Source organism: Podarcis filfolensis (assembly GCF_964270895.1).
Source record: "Podarcis filfolensis genome assembly, chromosome: 3".
NCBI lineage: Eukaryota > Metazoa > Chordata > Lepidosauria > Squamata > Lacertidae > Podarcis > Podarcis filfolensis.
Genome location: NC_139606.1, coordinates 60,458,767 through 60,472,402, shown reverse-complemented (window position 1 = coordinate 60,472,402; position 13,636 = coordinate 60,458,767). Strand labels below are relative to the sequence as shown.

Genomic DNA, 13,636 nt, shown 5'->3' with positions numbered 1-13,636 from the left:
AAAACGAGATCAGGTTAGTCTGACATGACTTATTTTTCAGAAATCCATGCTGACTATTGGTGATCACAGCATTCCTTTCTAGGTGCTCACAGACTGTTTGCTTAATGATCTGCTCCAGAATCTTCCCTGGTATTGATGTCAGACTGACTGGGCGGTAATTATTTGGGTCCTCTCTTTTCCCCTTTTTGAAAATAGGGACAACATTTGCCCTCCTCCAGTCTGCCGGGACTTCGCCTGTTCTCCAGGAATTCTCAAAGATGACTGCCAGTGGTTCTGAGATCACATCTGCCAGTTCTTTTAATACTCTTGGATGCAGTTCATCTGGCCCTGGAGACTTGAATACATCTAGACTAGCCAAGTATTCTTGTACTATCTCCTTAGTTATTCTGGGCTGTGTTTCCTCTGCTGAATCATTTGCTCCAAATTCTTCAGGTCGGGCATTGTTTTCTTTATCGGAGAAGACTGAGGCAAAGAAGGCATTGAGGAGTTCAGCCCTTTCTGTGTCCCCTGTTTGCATTTCACCATCTTCTCCTCTGAGTGACCCCACTGTTTCTTTGTTCTTCCTTTTGCTACGAACATACCCATAAAAGCCTTTTTTGTTGCTTTTAACCTCTCTAGCAAGCCTGAGTTCATTCTGTGCTTTAGCTTTTCTGACTTTGTGTCTACACGTGCTGGCTATTTGCTTGAATTCCTCTTTGGTGGTTTCCCCCCTTTTCCATTTTTTGTACACATCCTTTTTTAATCTTAACTCGGTTAAAAGTTCTTTAGACAGCCACCCTGGCTTCTTTAGGCACCTTCCATGTTTCCGTCTCATTGGTATTGCCTGAAGTTGTGCTTTTACTATCTCCCTCTTAACAAACTCCCAGCCATCATGAACTCCCTTTCCTTTTAGTATTACTGTCCATGGGATCTCACCCAGCACTTCCCTAAGTTTTATGAAGTCGGCTTTCTTAAAGACAAGAAATTGAGTCCTAGTATGCTTGGCTGCTCCTTTCCGCTGTATAGTAAACTTCAGAAGAGCATGATCACTCGTGCCTAATGATCCTCCCACTTCTACCCCACTAACCAGGTCATCAACATTGGTTAGGACCAGATCTAAAATGGCTGTTCCTCTTGTTGCTTCTCCCACTTTCTGGACAATGAAGTTGTCTGCAAGGCCAGTGAGGAATTTGTTTGACCTTATGCTCTTGGCTGAGTTTGACATCCAACAAATATCTGGGTAATTGAAGTCCCCCATTACTACTATCTCCCTTCCTTTTGCATGCTTGGCCATCTGTTCCAGGAAGGCATCATCTATGTCCTCCGTTTGGCTTGGGGATCTATAGTAAACTCCCACAATGAGGTCACTGTTATTCTTCTCTCCCTTAATTTTGACCCAAATGCTCTCACTTTGGCTTTGAGGTTCTAAATCTTGGATCTCTTCACAGGTATACACATCCCTGACATATAACGCCACTCCTCCTCCTTTCTTGTCTGGTCTGTTTTTCTGAAATAGATTGTATCCCTCCATTATTACATTCCAATCATGGGACTTATCCCACCAGGTTTCAGTGATGCCTATTATGTCATATTTAGTTTGCTGTACCAAGAGCTCAAGCTCATCTTGTTTATTTCCCATGCTTTGTGCATTAGTGTACAGACATTGAAGTCCATTAATCATTCCCCCGTGTCTCTTATTTAAGGATTTTTTCCTCCCACCACTAGGTCTGCGTGCTGTTTGCTCCATTTGGTCTATGACATTTGGATGATCATCTTCATCAATTGATAGACTCCTACCTTCAGGAGCACTGTCTCCCTCCCCACATTAGTCAGTTTAAAGCCCTCCTGATGAGGTTTCTGAGATTTTTGGCAAAAACATTCCTCCCAACCGTTGTGAGGTGCAGCCCATCGCTTGCCAGAAGTCCATCTTCAAGAAACTGCAGTCCGTGATCTAAGAATCCAAACCGTTCCTGTTTACACCATTTGCGAAGCCAGCTGTTCCACTATTTTTCCCTCTCTCTCTGGGCCACGTCGTTCAACTGGGAGGACAGATGAGATGACAATTTGTGCATTTAATTGCTTCAATTTCCTGCCCAGAGCCTTGTAGTCTCTTTTGATCTTCTGGAGGCTATTGCTTGCAGTGTCATTGGTTCCCACATGAACCAAGAGGAAGGGGTATTTGTCAGTGGGTTTTATGATTCCTTGCAGTCGTTCAGTTACATCTTGGATCTTAGCCCCGGGGAGACAGCACACTTCCCGAGACATCTTGTCAGGCCCACAGATCACTGCTTCTGTTCCCCTCAGTAGGGAATCCCCTATCACCACTACACGCCTCCTCTTAGGTCTGGTCGGGGTTCTTCCATGAGCTGTCTGTTCCAAGGTCACCTGCACATTCCCTGAGGACTGACTTTGCTGCTCGTCTTCATATACCTGATCGACTGTAATGAGGGAGAGATCCTCAAATGGAGTCTGCTCTTCGTCTTCCATGCTAGGGGAGAGGACCTCAAAGTGATTGTGTATTTCTAAACAATCAGAGCGAACCCTGGGCCTCCTACTTCTTTGAGTCATGTTTCTCCATATATCTGGCTCCTGTGTTGGTGAACTAGCCTCCTTCTCAGGGGAGTCCCCTTTCTCCTCCTTGGTGGAGACGGTGTGCTCTGTTGCTTCCAAGAAGAGCTCCAGCTCTCTAATTCTTTGGAGCGTAGCTACACGTTCCTCCAGTTGCTGGACTTTGTCTTCTAAGAGGGCAATCAGCATGCAATTGCTGCAGGTAAAGCTGCCTGCAACCTTTGGCAAGATGGCAAACATTGCGCAGGAACCGCAGGTGACTGCAGCTGTTCCCTCACCCTCCATCTTGAGAACGTGTCGTTGGGGGTGGCTACAGTGGTCCTCCATCATAAAAAGCATGAAGACAGGACAAATAACTCCCCCCAAAAAAAAACCTAGGTCTCCCCCAACAAACGTTTGAGACTAGCTCCCCTAAATCTAAAAGATGGATCAAACTGCGTGCGCCGCTAGAAACACACACACAAGAAAACCCTTTTTGCTCCTTCTTCAGCTGCTGCCCTGCAAGCTCTGATAAGCTCCTCCCACAGCTAATCACCTGCCTCAACAGAAACCCTGCCCCCTCTGACCTTTGCACAGGGAGAGCAGCTAATCAGCCACAAAGAAACACACACACAAGAAAACCCTTTTTGCTCCTTCTTCAGCTGCTGCCCTGCAAGCTCTGATAAGCTCCTCAAAGATGGAAGTACTTCTTTCCAGACTCATTAAAAATGGGAAGACAGGGAAGGAGGGAGAAGGAAAGAGAAAACTCTTCCAAATGGATTAAGAATGGCAAACCAAGTGAGGATGGTTACACCAGGTATGGGGAACTTTCTGGCCCTCCAGATGTTGCTGAACTACAACTGCCATTGTCCCTAGTCATTGGTTGTGCTTGCTGATGGGAGTTGTAGTTCAGCAACATCTGACAGGCCAAAGGTTCCCTACACCTGAAAGAAGGTGAGAGACCTTTCTGTTGTATGTATTGACCGGATGCAAAAGAGGACAGGACTCCTACATAGTTGTGTAGAGGAGGGAATTTTCAACCCTACTGCTAAAGGTACAGGAGCGCTGGTCTTTAAAAAGAATCTGGCCACCCTGAATACAAACTGCAAAGGAGAAGGATGGGGAGGAAACCAGAAATAGTTGGCTCTGTCTATTGCTACCTCTGGTTCCACCTACAATTAGCTGTCCTGCTCCCCACTCCACGAGCTCCAACTAGCACCAGTCACTATTGGCTGAACTTTTCACAGATCCACTCAACTTACATTTTCAATATGGCGTACTGGTTCTACGTCAATGAAATCAGACGTTGCTAGGACTTCCTTAGAGGGAAATGGGTAGCTTATTGCCACCACCGTTATGACCCTCATGAGAACCAACCCATTGTTTTCCAGTTGCCATATGTCCTCTTTTTCCAGGACATGTCCTCTTTTTCATGGGTAGAGCGATCCATAATTGAAAGTAGGAGTCGGCAAATGTACCCTCCTTTTTTGCTGTTCAAAACATGGCAACCCTACATCAGAGGACTTCCAGTCGCTGTTTCAGGAGTAAAATAACAGTATTCTCCCATGTGACCCACAAGCGAAATCAGCTCTTGGCATTGATGCAACAGAGTAAAAAGCCAGTCAGTTCTTTGTCTTTTGAGCTTTTTTCTTCTCCTTCAACATTTGAAATGCTTTGGGACCAATCTCAATATTAAATTACCCACTTTTTCCACTGTGTGTTCCAGTAATAATAGGTGCTTATTTTGCTGAATTGTTTAAAATAACTATAGCACAAGGTAGGGTTCATTTCTAAAAGCTGACGGGGCTGCTAACAAGGATACCAAGCGCTCATTATCTCTGCTGTCTAAAATGCAAGAGCTTTAAAAGCCTGCTCAGCTTCCAGGAACTTCCTGCCAAATCCAGCCTTCAGTTAATTGACCTCAGGAACTTTTTTTCAGTGGGTTATGGGGTTCATTTGGAGCAGCACACAGGACTGAAACCTAAACTGCTTCTATTAAGCTAACAAACCACATTGGGCTTGGCTGGACACATGTGAACCTGAACCTTGCCTAACCAAACATGATCAAATGGGGTTTAGCTGGTTCCAGCAGTAGAGTAGATGAATTAACATGGGCTGGATGTGATGGACATTTCTGCAGAGTCTTAAGAGCAACAGTAAGTGTTTGTGCTTATTTTCTAAAGTCACCAAGCTTTCCATTCATCTTGGCCTCCTTTAATCCGCCCAGCTGCAATAAAGATGTTCTTGGTCATTTTATTAGGAACACAGGAAGTTGCCTTACAGTGAGTCAGGCCAATGGTCCATCCAACTCAGTATTGTTTACACTGACAGTGGGACTCTCAGTTTTCAGACAAGGTGACATTCTCAGACCTACTGGGAGATGCAGGGAATCAAACCTGGGACCTTCTACATGGAAAGCAGATGCTCTACCACTGAGCTATGGCCCTTCGTTGCTTCAAGGACTCAACACACCTGCTAAAACTAGTTAACAATTCCACTTTTAAACTCACAAGAGTGTTTACAGCCTCCTGTGCCTGCCCATCTTTCAACATTTGCATCTTATGGGCTGTGGCCCCGAATGCTAGATGGACCAATAGTATCACTTGGTATAAGGCAAGTCATTTCTGCCCGTAAGTTTGGCTGTAAAACTATAGGGGAGTCAGTTGGGGACAGGAAATATTTGTAGGGGGTACTTGTCAGGTGTGGAAAGGCTTAAGCCTCCTCCATGGCAGATGTCTCTGTCCACATCTTGTCAGAAGTACAACTGGATCCATTATTTTCACTCTGCTCCCCTGCAGTACTTTAAAACTTCTTCAGCTTTTGGTATCAGATCTGCGCTTTAAAAATAAAATAAAATTCAGAAGCAGCACTAAACAGGAAGTGTTGTGGCTGCAAGGTAGCAGCCAGCACCTCTTGTAAGTTGCTAGGCTATTGCTTGGGAGACCAGGTGGTTGAAATCTCTCTTGGATCTAGTGGCTCAATTGTAACAGTAAACACAGAGACGCAACTCCAAGCTGGTCCCTAGAGATTGCAATAATGCTTCCACCCACATACTAGTTAACCACTAAACCTCAGCCATTGCCATTGAATCTGCCACTGTCCACAGCCATTTGACATCCTAGTGGTGCTACAACCACAACTCACTCTCCTGGATATGCCTACCTGGATGTGGTAGGCTCCCCCCACCCCATTGGAGTCAGAGAGGTGCCATCTTATATTTCCAAAAAATACAATTCCTGGTGTCAGTTAGAGGTGAGTGACTGGCTGCTGCACTGCTGGAATGGAGGAACTGAATCAACTGGTGGCAGTGAGGCCCACTAGTGAGGCAAGGTGAAGCAGGTGGCAGGATCCACAGGGGCAGCAGATGTGACCTCCAAGGAATGTAACCCTCACTGCAGCATTCTCCTTGGAGGCCAATCTGCCTCCTCCCCCATTCCACTTCTACAGTGTCTTCTTGATGAATACTGTGAATCTCTCCCTCTCCTGCTCCTGATGTAGATCTTTATTGCCCCCTTGTTCCTGATGTTCACTCACCCCTTCTTCTCTGGCTGGGGGAGGCACCATTTTGTGGTTCGCCTCAGGTGCCAAGATGTCTTTGACTAGCCCTGGTGGCCCTACAGTAAATGCCTGTTCTGGTGGCCCTTGCCTGGACACATGTGCCCTGTATGCTGTCCAAGGATGCTGGGCCTGACAAAAGCATTGTATTTATTTATAAGAGTTATTTATATCCCTCTTTTCAGCTCTCTGAAGGGCTTCCATGACTGCTTCCATTGCCCACTGGATCACTCATCGCATCCCAGCTTATCCCACTTAGCTAAGGAAGCCAGGAGTTATTCTCTGACTCGTCTAATCATAGTTTCCTCATGGTTTTGTAGTAAGCCAGGAACAAAGGGTGTATAGCTGCTGGGCTTAGGGAAGCAGTTATACTGAAGTGAGGAGCTCAAATGTACATTGTCCTGACTTGGCTTAACTTCTGATGGTCAAATTTGAGAAGCTCTAATTCTAAATAATTCACATACTTTTTCTTGACTTGGCTTGGCTTCTGATGGTCAAATTTGAGAAGTTCTCATTCTAAATAATTCACATCTTTCTACCGATGCCAAAACCCATAGTGAAAACATATTAAGAGAATGGCTAGTAAATGTTTCCAGGAGAAAGTTTCATCGGCTTTTGATGCAGATGTAATAAAGTTTAGATCCACTCCATCCATGCAAAGCCAAATAGACGTAGATACACCTAATGCAGTGCCTTTGATAGCATGACTGAGCTGAAAAAGAAACTGTCTGTTTGTCCAAGAAAATATAATGTTTCTTGTCACGATACCAAGCCCTGGTAAATAGGTCAAAACACACACTGATGATTTCAGATCTATGATGTGCTAAACAATCTCAGGCTATATGATCTTTGGCAAAATGAATGCCATGAAGACCTGCCAAACTAAAATAAGTGAATTAAATTTTAAAATCTTGAAACGAAAAGCTTTTTTTAATATATATATTTAAAAAAACAGTCTGGCAAAAAACCAAGACTAAAAAGAACAGACCATGTACCCTATTAAGGAATGTGGGAATTATAAAAACAGAAGAAGACAGATCAAAAACACATTTGGTTTTTGCATCATGGAAAAATGATTTCACTCGGCATTTTGCCCTGTGTGTGAGTGTGTGTGTGTTTTAAATCTTGGGCTTTGTTGGAAAAGCACAGACATTATATGAATCATGGACCCATCTGCAGGAGTTCTGGACTGTTGAAGGACGCAAAAGGATGGAGACCTCAAAGAAACATCAAAGGAGTTGCAATTTAAACTAATCAACAGAAACTAGTAGTCCTGGAGAGGGTGGAAGACACAGGCAGAGGAAACATAGGAAAATGACAGGCATATTCCCCCTTCCCCAGAAGATGAGTCTATTTATTTGTTTTTGTGTCCATAGAGAGGTATGTTTGTGTGATTTCCCCACAAACCAACACAACAGCACAAAATTCAGACTTAGCAACTCATCAGAGTCATTGTGTTTGTTTACCTGTGTCCTTGGTTACCAGATGCCAGGCTGTACTCTCACTGCTATGGCAGGAATGATGATTCATGAAACGGTTAATTTCCCCATTCAGAGCATGAGCCTGGATCTAATACAGAACATGCAAACAAACCACCCCAAATTCTATGCTGGGTTACACCACACACAACACAGGAAGCAGCAACAGATCTTTGAGCCATTCTGTGTTACTGTAACTGTAATCATTCAATGCGTTTCTCATTCATCAGCCGAGCAACCCTGTCAGAGAGGGCAAAGTTACTCCCACTTGACAGATACAGTCAACTGTGCACTATGTTCTGTTTTGTTTTTAGTTCAGGGGCTTTTTAAATAGTTGAATGGAGAGGGTCTTCTGAATCAGAAAGATAACAGAAACCTGACTGTTGCTATTTTGGAGGCAGGTTCAGTCACATATGGGCAAATTCAGCTTGCGTAGAGATAGATCTTGCACAACAAACCCACTTCCCCAAAAGACCCACAGTTGTTCTGTGAGAAACAAAGTGTTTCTCTTATTGCATTAATATCCCATCTTTTCCTCCAAGGATATAATGGACTGACTGGGTGCACAGGAATGGTGGAAGGCACCATCCAGGGAATCCCCAGGGGAAGAAGGCACAGAGCCAGGGGATTGGTGGTGGGACAGCAATGAGTGGACAGAGGGAAAAGACTGGGGGGAGGAGGAGGTGTTGGAAGCTGAAGAGGTAACAGGGTTTAGTGAGCAGGAAGAGTCTGTGGCAGGAAGCAGTCCAAAATCAGAGGCAGAAGCAAAGGCTGGACAGGAGTGTGGCCAAGAGGCAAACTGCTTAAGAAGCCAGGGAGTCTCCCCCTCCTGCTGTGACCAGCTCGCCTCCCCCCTGGTCTCCCAGAACACAAAGATTAGTGAAGAGGGCAGAGCAAAGAAAGACAAGATGAAGTTAGTAGTAGCAGTAGTAGTAGTAGTAGTAGTAGTAGTAGTAGTAATATTTATACTCCGCCCATCTGGCTGAGTTTCCCCAGCCACTCTGGGCAGCTCCCAACAGAATATTAAAAGCACAATAAAACATCAAACGTTAAAAACTTCCCTAAACAGGGCTGCCTTCTGATGTCTTCTAAAAGTCAGGTAGTTTTTTCATTTCCTTGACATCTGATGGGAGGGAGTTCCCCAGGGCAGGTGCCACTACTGAGAAGGCCCTCTGCCTGGTTCCCTGGTCCCTGCTTGGGAAGGATCTGGGGAGGAAAAGACTTAGGGAACTGTGGGAAGGTGGGAACCTTCAGTCTTCTCAACTGCCTCCTTGGGGCAAGGTCTACTGAGAAGAGTTGCTGTGCTCATTCAGCCTGAACTTCCCTTGTAAGTTTGTGACTGCCATTTGTTCCTCTGGGGGAAATGAAGCACTGCAACTTTTGATTCATTTGGTAGGGATAAAGCAGATTTGGAGTGAAGGTAACATTGGTTCAAGGGCCTGCAGGTTGCAAAATTAGAATGTAAATGAGATGAGATGTCTTGAAAATGCAATATAGTTTTTAAACTGGAGCACCCTATGCGTGGGATCTCAGAACAAAAAGCTACAGCAAAAAGGCAGAGAAGAGACCAAGGATGAGGACAGGCACTTCCTGATCTGACCATCACTGCTGCCAGGGTTGCGCTATCAACAGAATGGGAAGCAATGAGACCATTTAAGATAGCAGTTGAACATAAAAGTTGTTACTCTGTGAGCAGAGTGAGACTAAAATGTGTTGAACTCGTTTAACACTTGCAGTATGTCTATTCTTAATGCATGAAGTTTCTGTAGTGTTCTGGGTAGGATGGATTTGTGCATTCTCCCTCAAACAGACTTTCAGACTGTTTTTTAAATATAGATATTTTCTTCTGAGCCCAGTCCAAATGTTAGTCATCGCCATCTGATTATCCACATGTGGTTTGCATTAAACAGCCTGTGTCAGAAAATCCGCAGGGCAGATGTTAAACGGAGGATTTGTTTTATGTTTACAGGTACGAAGATGGATTAAGAGCCCTATGGTGAGCATGGAAAAACATCAGGCCAGCAGCCTCAAATACCCGGGGTCCACTGTGATGCATATACCTCAAGGGGAGCCTGACATTGAGGCTCCGTTATGTCAGATGTGCTTCAGTGATCACGCTTTTCCAAGAGGGATTGTCCCACAGGACACAGAGTCGTGTTCCTGGGAAGACCACAGAAGCTGCAAAGTAAGCAAGATTCTTCCTCGCTTCTCATGCCATGTCAGGTCTCCGCTGTGATAAGAACATATTACACCTAGCTTTCTATGGGGAAAGGGCTGCAATTCATACATTCAAGGGTCAAATGGGGTTCCGTCTAAAGTGGTATAAGCTAGAGGAGATGTGAGCTAAAAGCCCCATCTAGCTTGCTTTTGTGCACGTGTTGACTTTGCACAGAGGCAGGGGGCTGTATCCAATGGTTAGGTGAGTGGAAAAGAGCTAATGCAACCCATCTTGCCATTCCCTCCTCCCTCCTTTGTATCACCCCTGATTTGATTCAAGGGGGTTGGGAGCCTACCTGAACAGTGGAGGCTGTGCCCTGTGGAGCTGCAGTGACAAGGAGGAAATCACTTGGAATCAGGCCAAGGGATCTTGCTCCAGTAGCAGCTCCACTTGTGCAAGATCTCTCTGCTCAATGTTTGACAGTTCCCTCTTTCCACTGAAAACCCATGTGACAGAGCCCTCACTGTTTGGAGCCTTCTTCTGGTCCTCTGGGGAGGGTTTCTGCGGGGAGGCTTGGGTCTTCAGGAGAATGAAGAACAGGTTGAGCAAGTTGCCTTCCATCTGCACAATGTAAGAACCTAAGGGCCCTACTGAGTCAGGTCAACTGGAAGTCCACAAGCAGGACCTGAGTGGTCCAGAGCTCTCCTCACTTATGACTTTCAGCAACTAGTATACAGAGGCATACAATTTGAGAGTGGAGGGAGAACACCATGACTAGTAGCTATTGATATCCGTATCTCTTTCATGGATTTGTCTAATAAGAATATTGGCTATACAACCCATGGTGCCGAGCTCCTTGCAATGCCCCCTGTATCACCATCCATTATCAAAATAATAAGTGTGGATTTGTTGGATTAGTTTGGAAGGGATCATACTTCAGTGGTAGAGTACTTATCTGTCATAGAGAAGACCTTGTGTTCAATCCCTAACACCAGTAGCAGCCAGTGCAGTGGAGCCGAGCCCTCTTGAAGCCAACGTCCATACTGGACTGGGCAGGGCAGTGGTAAGGTCAGGGCTCCTCTGACACAGCAGTGGCATTGTCCTTGGCTGATGTGAATGGTGTCTGAGGTCCAGGAGAGCTGCTGCCAGGCAGAGTAGACAATACTGATCTGGATCGACAAATATTAGGACCTGGTTTAAGGCAGCTTCCAATGTTTCTAATGGAGAGAACTGAAGACGCCCATCACCCACTCTTACTTTGTTGATTCCACGGGGTTATTTTCCTGGCAATTTTGTAGTATGTCATGGGGCCTTATGGCAATCCTCCCTCATAGACAGTTGTGCCCCCTGTGTTTGGCAGAGCCAGCCAAATGGTTTCCATCATAAAACTGGTCTAAATATTCAGAAAAAGCAGCCCTCGCAGCACCATTCATTGTTAACACTGACTTGGTGAACTGACTGGGAGTGCTTGATTGATAGTAAAGTCCTGCTGGAGGCCCTTGGAAGACCCACTTTCCCATGTGCTTATTTATTACATTTATATATTGCCTTTCCTCCAAGGAGCAAAAGGCAATGTACATAGTGACACACATACCCCATTTATCCTCACAACCACCCAGGAAGAAAGGAGGGAAGGAAGGTTAGGATGAGAGAGAGTGGACTAGCCCAACTTTGCCCAGTCGGTTCCATAGCTGAGTGGGAATTTGAACCTGGCTCTCAGCAGTCTTAGTCCAACATTCTAACCACAACACCACATAAACGGCTCTGAGGTTTTTTAAAAAAAGGAAATGTGGCATTCAGTATAATAACATAACCTTAACAAATCCCTGTTTAATAAGAAGCTAGCAGGCAATATGCTGCAGCAGAAGCAGCCCCAGCAAAAAGAGGATTCCAATATAGCAAACCTAGCCAGATTATTAAAATTGCATCTGCTTCTGCACTGTGGATTTTGGCAGCTAAACAAATCCAGGTTTCTCAGACAGCCAAAATTCACATTGTGGACCATTCGAACCACGAAAGGGTTACAAATCTCCTGGTTTTGTTATGAGAGGAGTTTTTAAAAAGGTACTTGAAAACAGTAATAGCTCCACATTAGAAAAAGAAACAGCAATAGGTGAATAAAAATGTTGGCCATAATAATAATTTTAAAAATCTAATTATTCTTCAGAAGCTGAGTCATCCAGTGATGACTTTCCCCTAAAATATGAAGTTTGGACCAAATAATTAAAGAAATAAAAGACATTTGTGTAAATTATTATGCTAGCTCTAAGACTCAGGCATGTCAGAGCCTGCTGCACAAAAAAGGCCTCAGTAGCTGATTTCCATTACATTTGCACATTCATATGGAAAAGATTTAGCTGAATGGAGATTTTCTTCACCCCTCTTTCCTTTTGCTAAAGGCAGCCTAGAGATGCAGAGATGTTTCCTCAGCAGGAAAAAAGCACAAAGAGGAGATGCCATTCCACAATCTTGACACAGTTTGAAAAGGTCACTTAAAAGCGCACCATGTGCACATAGCAGGATATGCACATAGGACAACCCAGAGGATTTGCTCATGAAAGATTAGCAGGCAGGGAGCCTTTGACACCCAAGGACTAGCATTTTGACGTTAAGGATTTGCACACTCATCCAGAGGCATGGCAGCTGCTGCCATCGAAGCACAGTCCTGCACCAAAGCGGCAAGTGCAGACTCAAGAAAAGCAAGCGTGTCACTGCAACTAATGTCGTGGCTTTTCTGCACCAAATGGGCACCTTTCAGGGAGGGAGGGAGGGATGGCACTGATCACCAAAACCACAGTGTGTGTGAAGGGGCAAGGGAAAGGCACAACTGGATGGGAAAATTAAACAATCAGCCTTGCCCATATGTTTGGAAAATCACACACACTACCCAGTGGTGTAGGATTGCATTATGGGGAAAGTGGCTTCTGGGTGCGTTTGTGAGGAGGGTCTTCCTGAGATCTGCTGTGCTGGCAAATCCATTCTTGAGAAGTGGGGGACATGAAGGATGGCCGAATGAGATCATAACAGAGCATTCAGTGAGGGCCCTGTAGGATTGGTCCTCTGTCGTTTTCATCACTTACTATGAATATTGGCATACATTAGTGTCCATGTAAGTGTACACTAAGTGCATGTTAAATTGTCCTGAGGTTCCTTGTAAGTAGGGTTGCCATGTGTCCTCTTTTTCCAGGACACACCCTCTTTTTCAGGGGTAAAATTTGAGACAAATTGCATTTATTTGCTATGAATGGCTGTCATAGCGTCCTCTTTTTTGCTTTTCAAAATATGGCAACCTTACTTGTAATACAGAGTATAAATTCGAAATAAATGCAAGTGTTGGGGCTGTGTTTGAATAGGCAGTATTGCAGGGATCAAACTTGCAGCTTCAATGACTCTGATCTCTTGCCATCGGCTACAGAACAATCGTGTTTCAAGTCCAGCCCATCTGGAGTGCATTGTTGGATAGGAAGGGTCACAAGACCAGCATTTCTGGCACAGATAATTCACCTCCCTGAATTAAAATTGTTTTGCCTTCTCTGATACATCATCCTTGCTTTTGCTCTCATGTGCAGTTTTTAACCCTTAAGTGCTGAACTGGGAATGTGGGAGGTGCTCAAACAGACACACCTCTGACTAGGTTAAAAGGATTGTAATTTTTTTCTATTTTATTCCATGTGAACATTGCCAATTAAAGCATGTGCTGCCTCATTCGACGCTTGTAACCTTAACTTTCAAAACAAAGCCAAGCACACATTACATAACAAGGGCAACTGAAAATAACCTAGCTTTAAAAGAGCTGGCACAACAAGTTTAAATACCAGTTTTGCTTTTAGATGAATATTCCCTCCCCCACCTCTCTCTCTCTCTCAAAACTGGCTGTGCAACTCTTGGATTAACATGGAAAACACATAAGCCCTTCAAT

At 44.6% G+C, this 13,636-nt stretch overlaps 1 protein-coding gene across 1 annotated transcript in view; it reads left to right on the top strand.

Annotated features, from left to right (window-relative positions):
- The window catches only part of SGK1 (serum/glucocorticoid regulated kinase 1), a 76,249-nt gene that overhangs the window by 26,711 nt on the left and 35,902 nt on the right, over nt 1–13,636 (top strand). Inside the window, exon 2 of the mRNA XM_083607808.1 lies at nt 9,529–9,744. Within this exon, the coding sequence (XP_083463934.1) occupies nt 9,529–9,744 (216 nt within the window). The remainder of the gene's footprint in view (nt 1–9,528; nt 9,745–13,636) is intronic.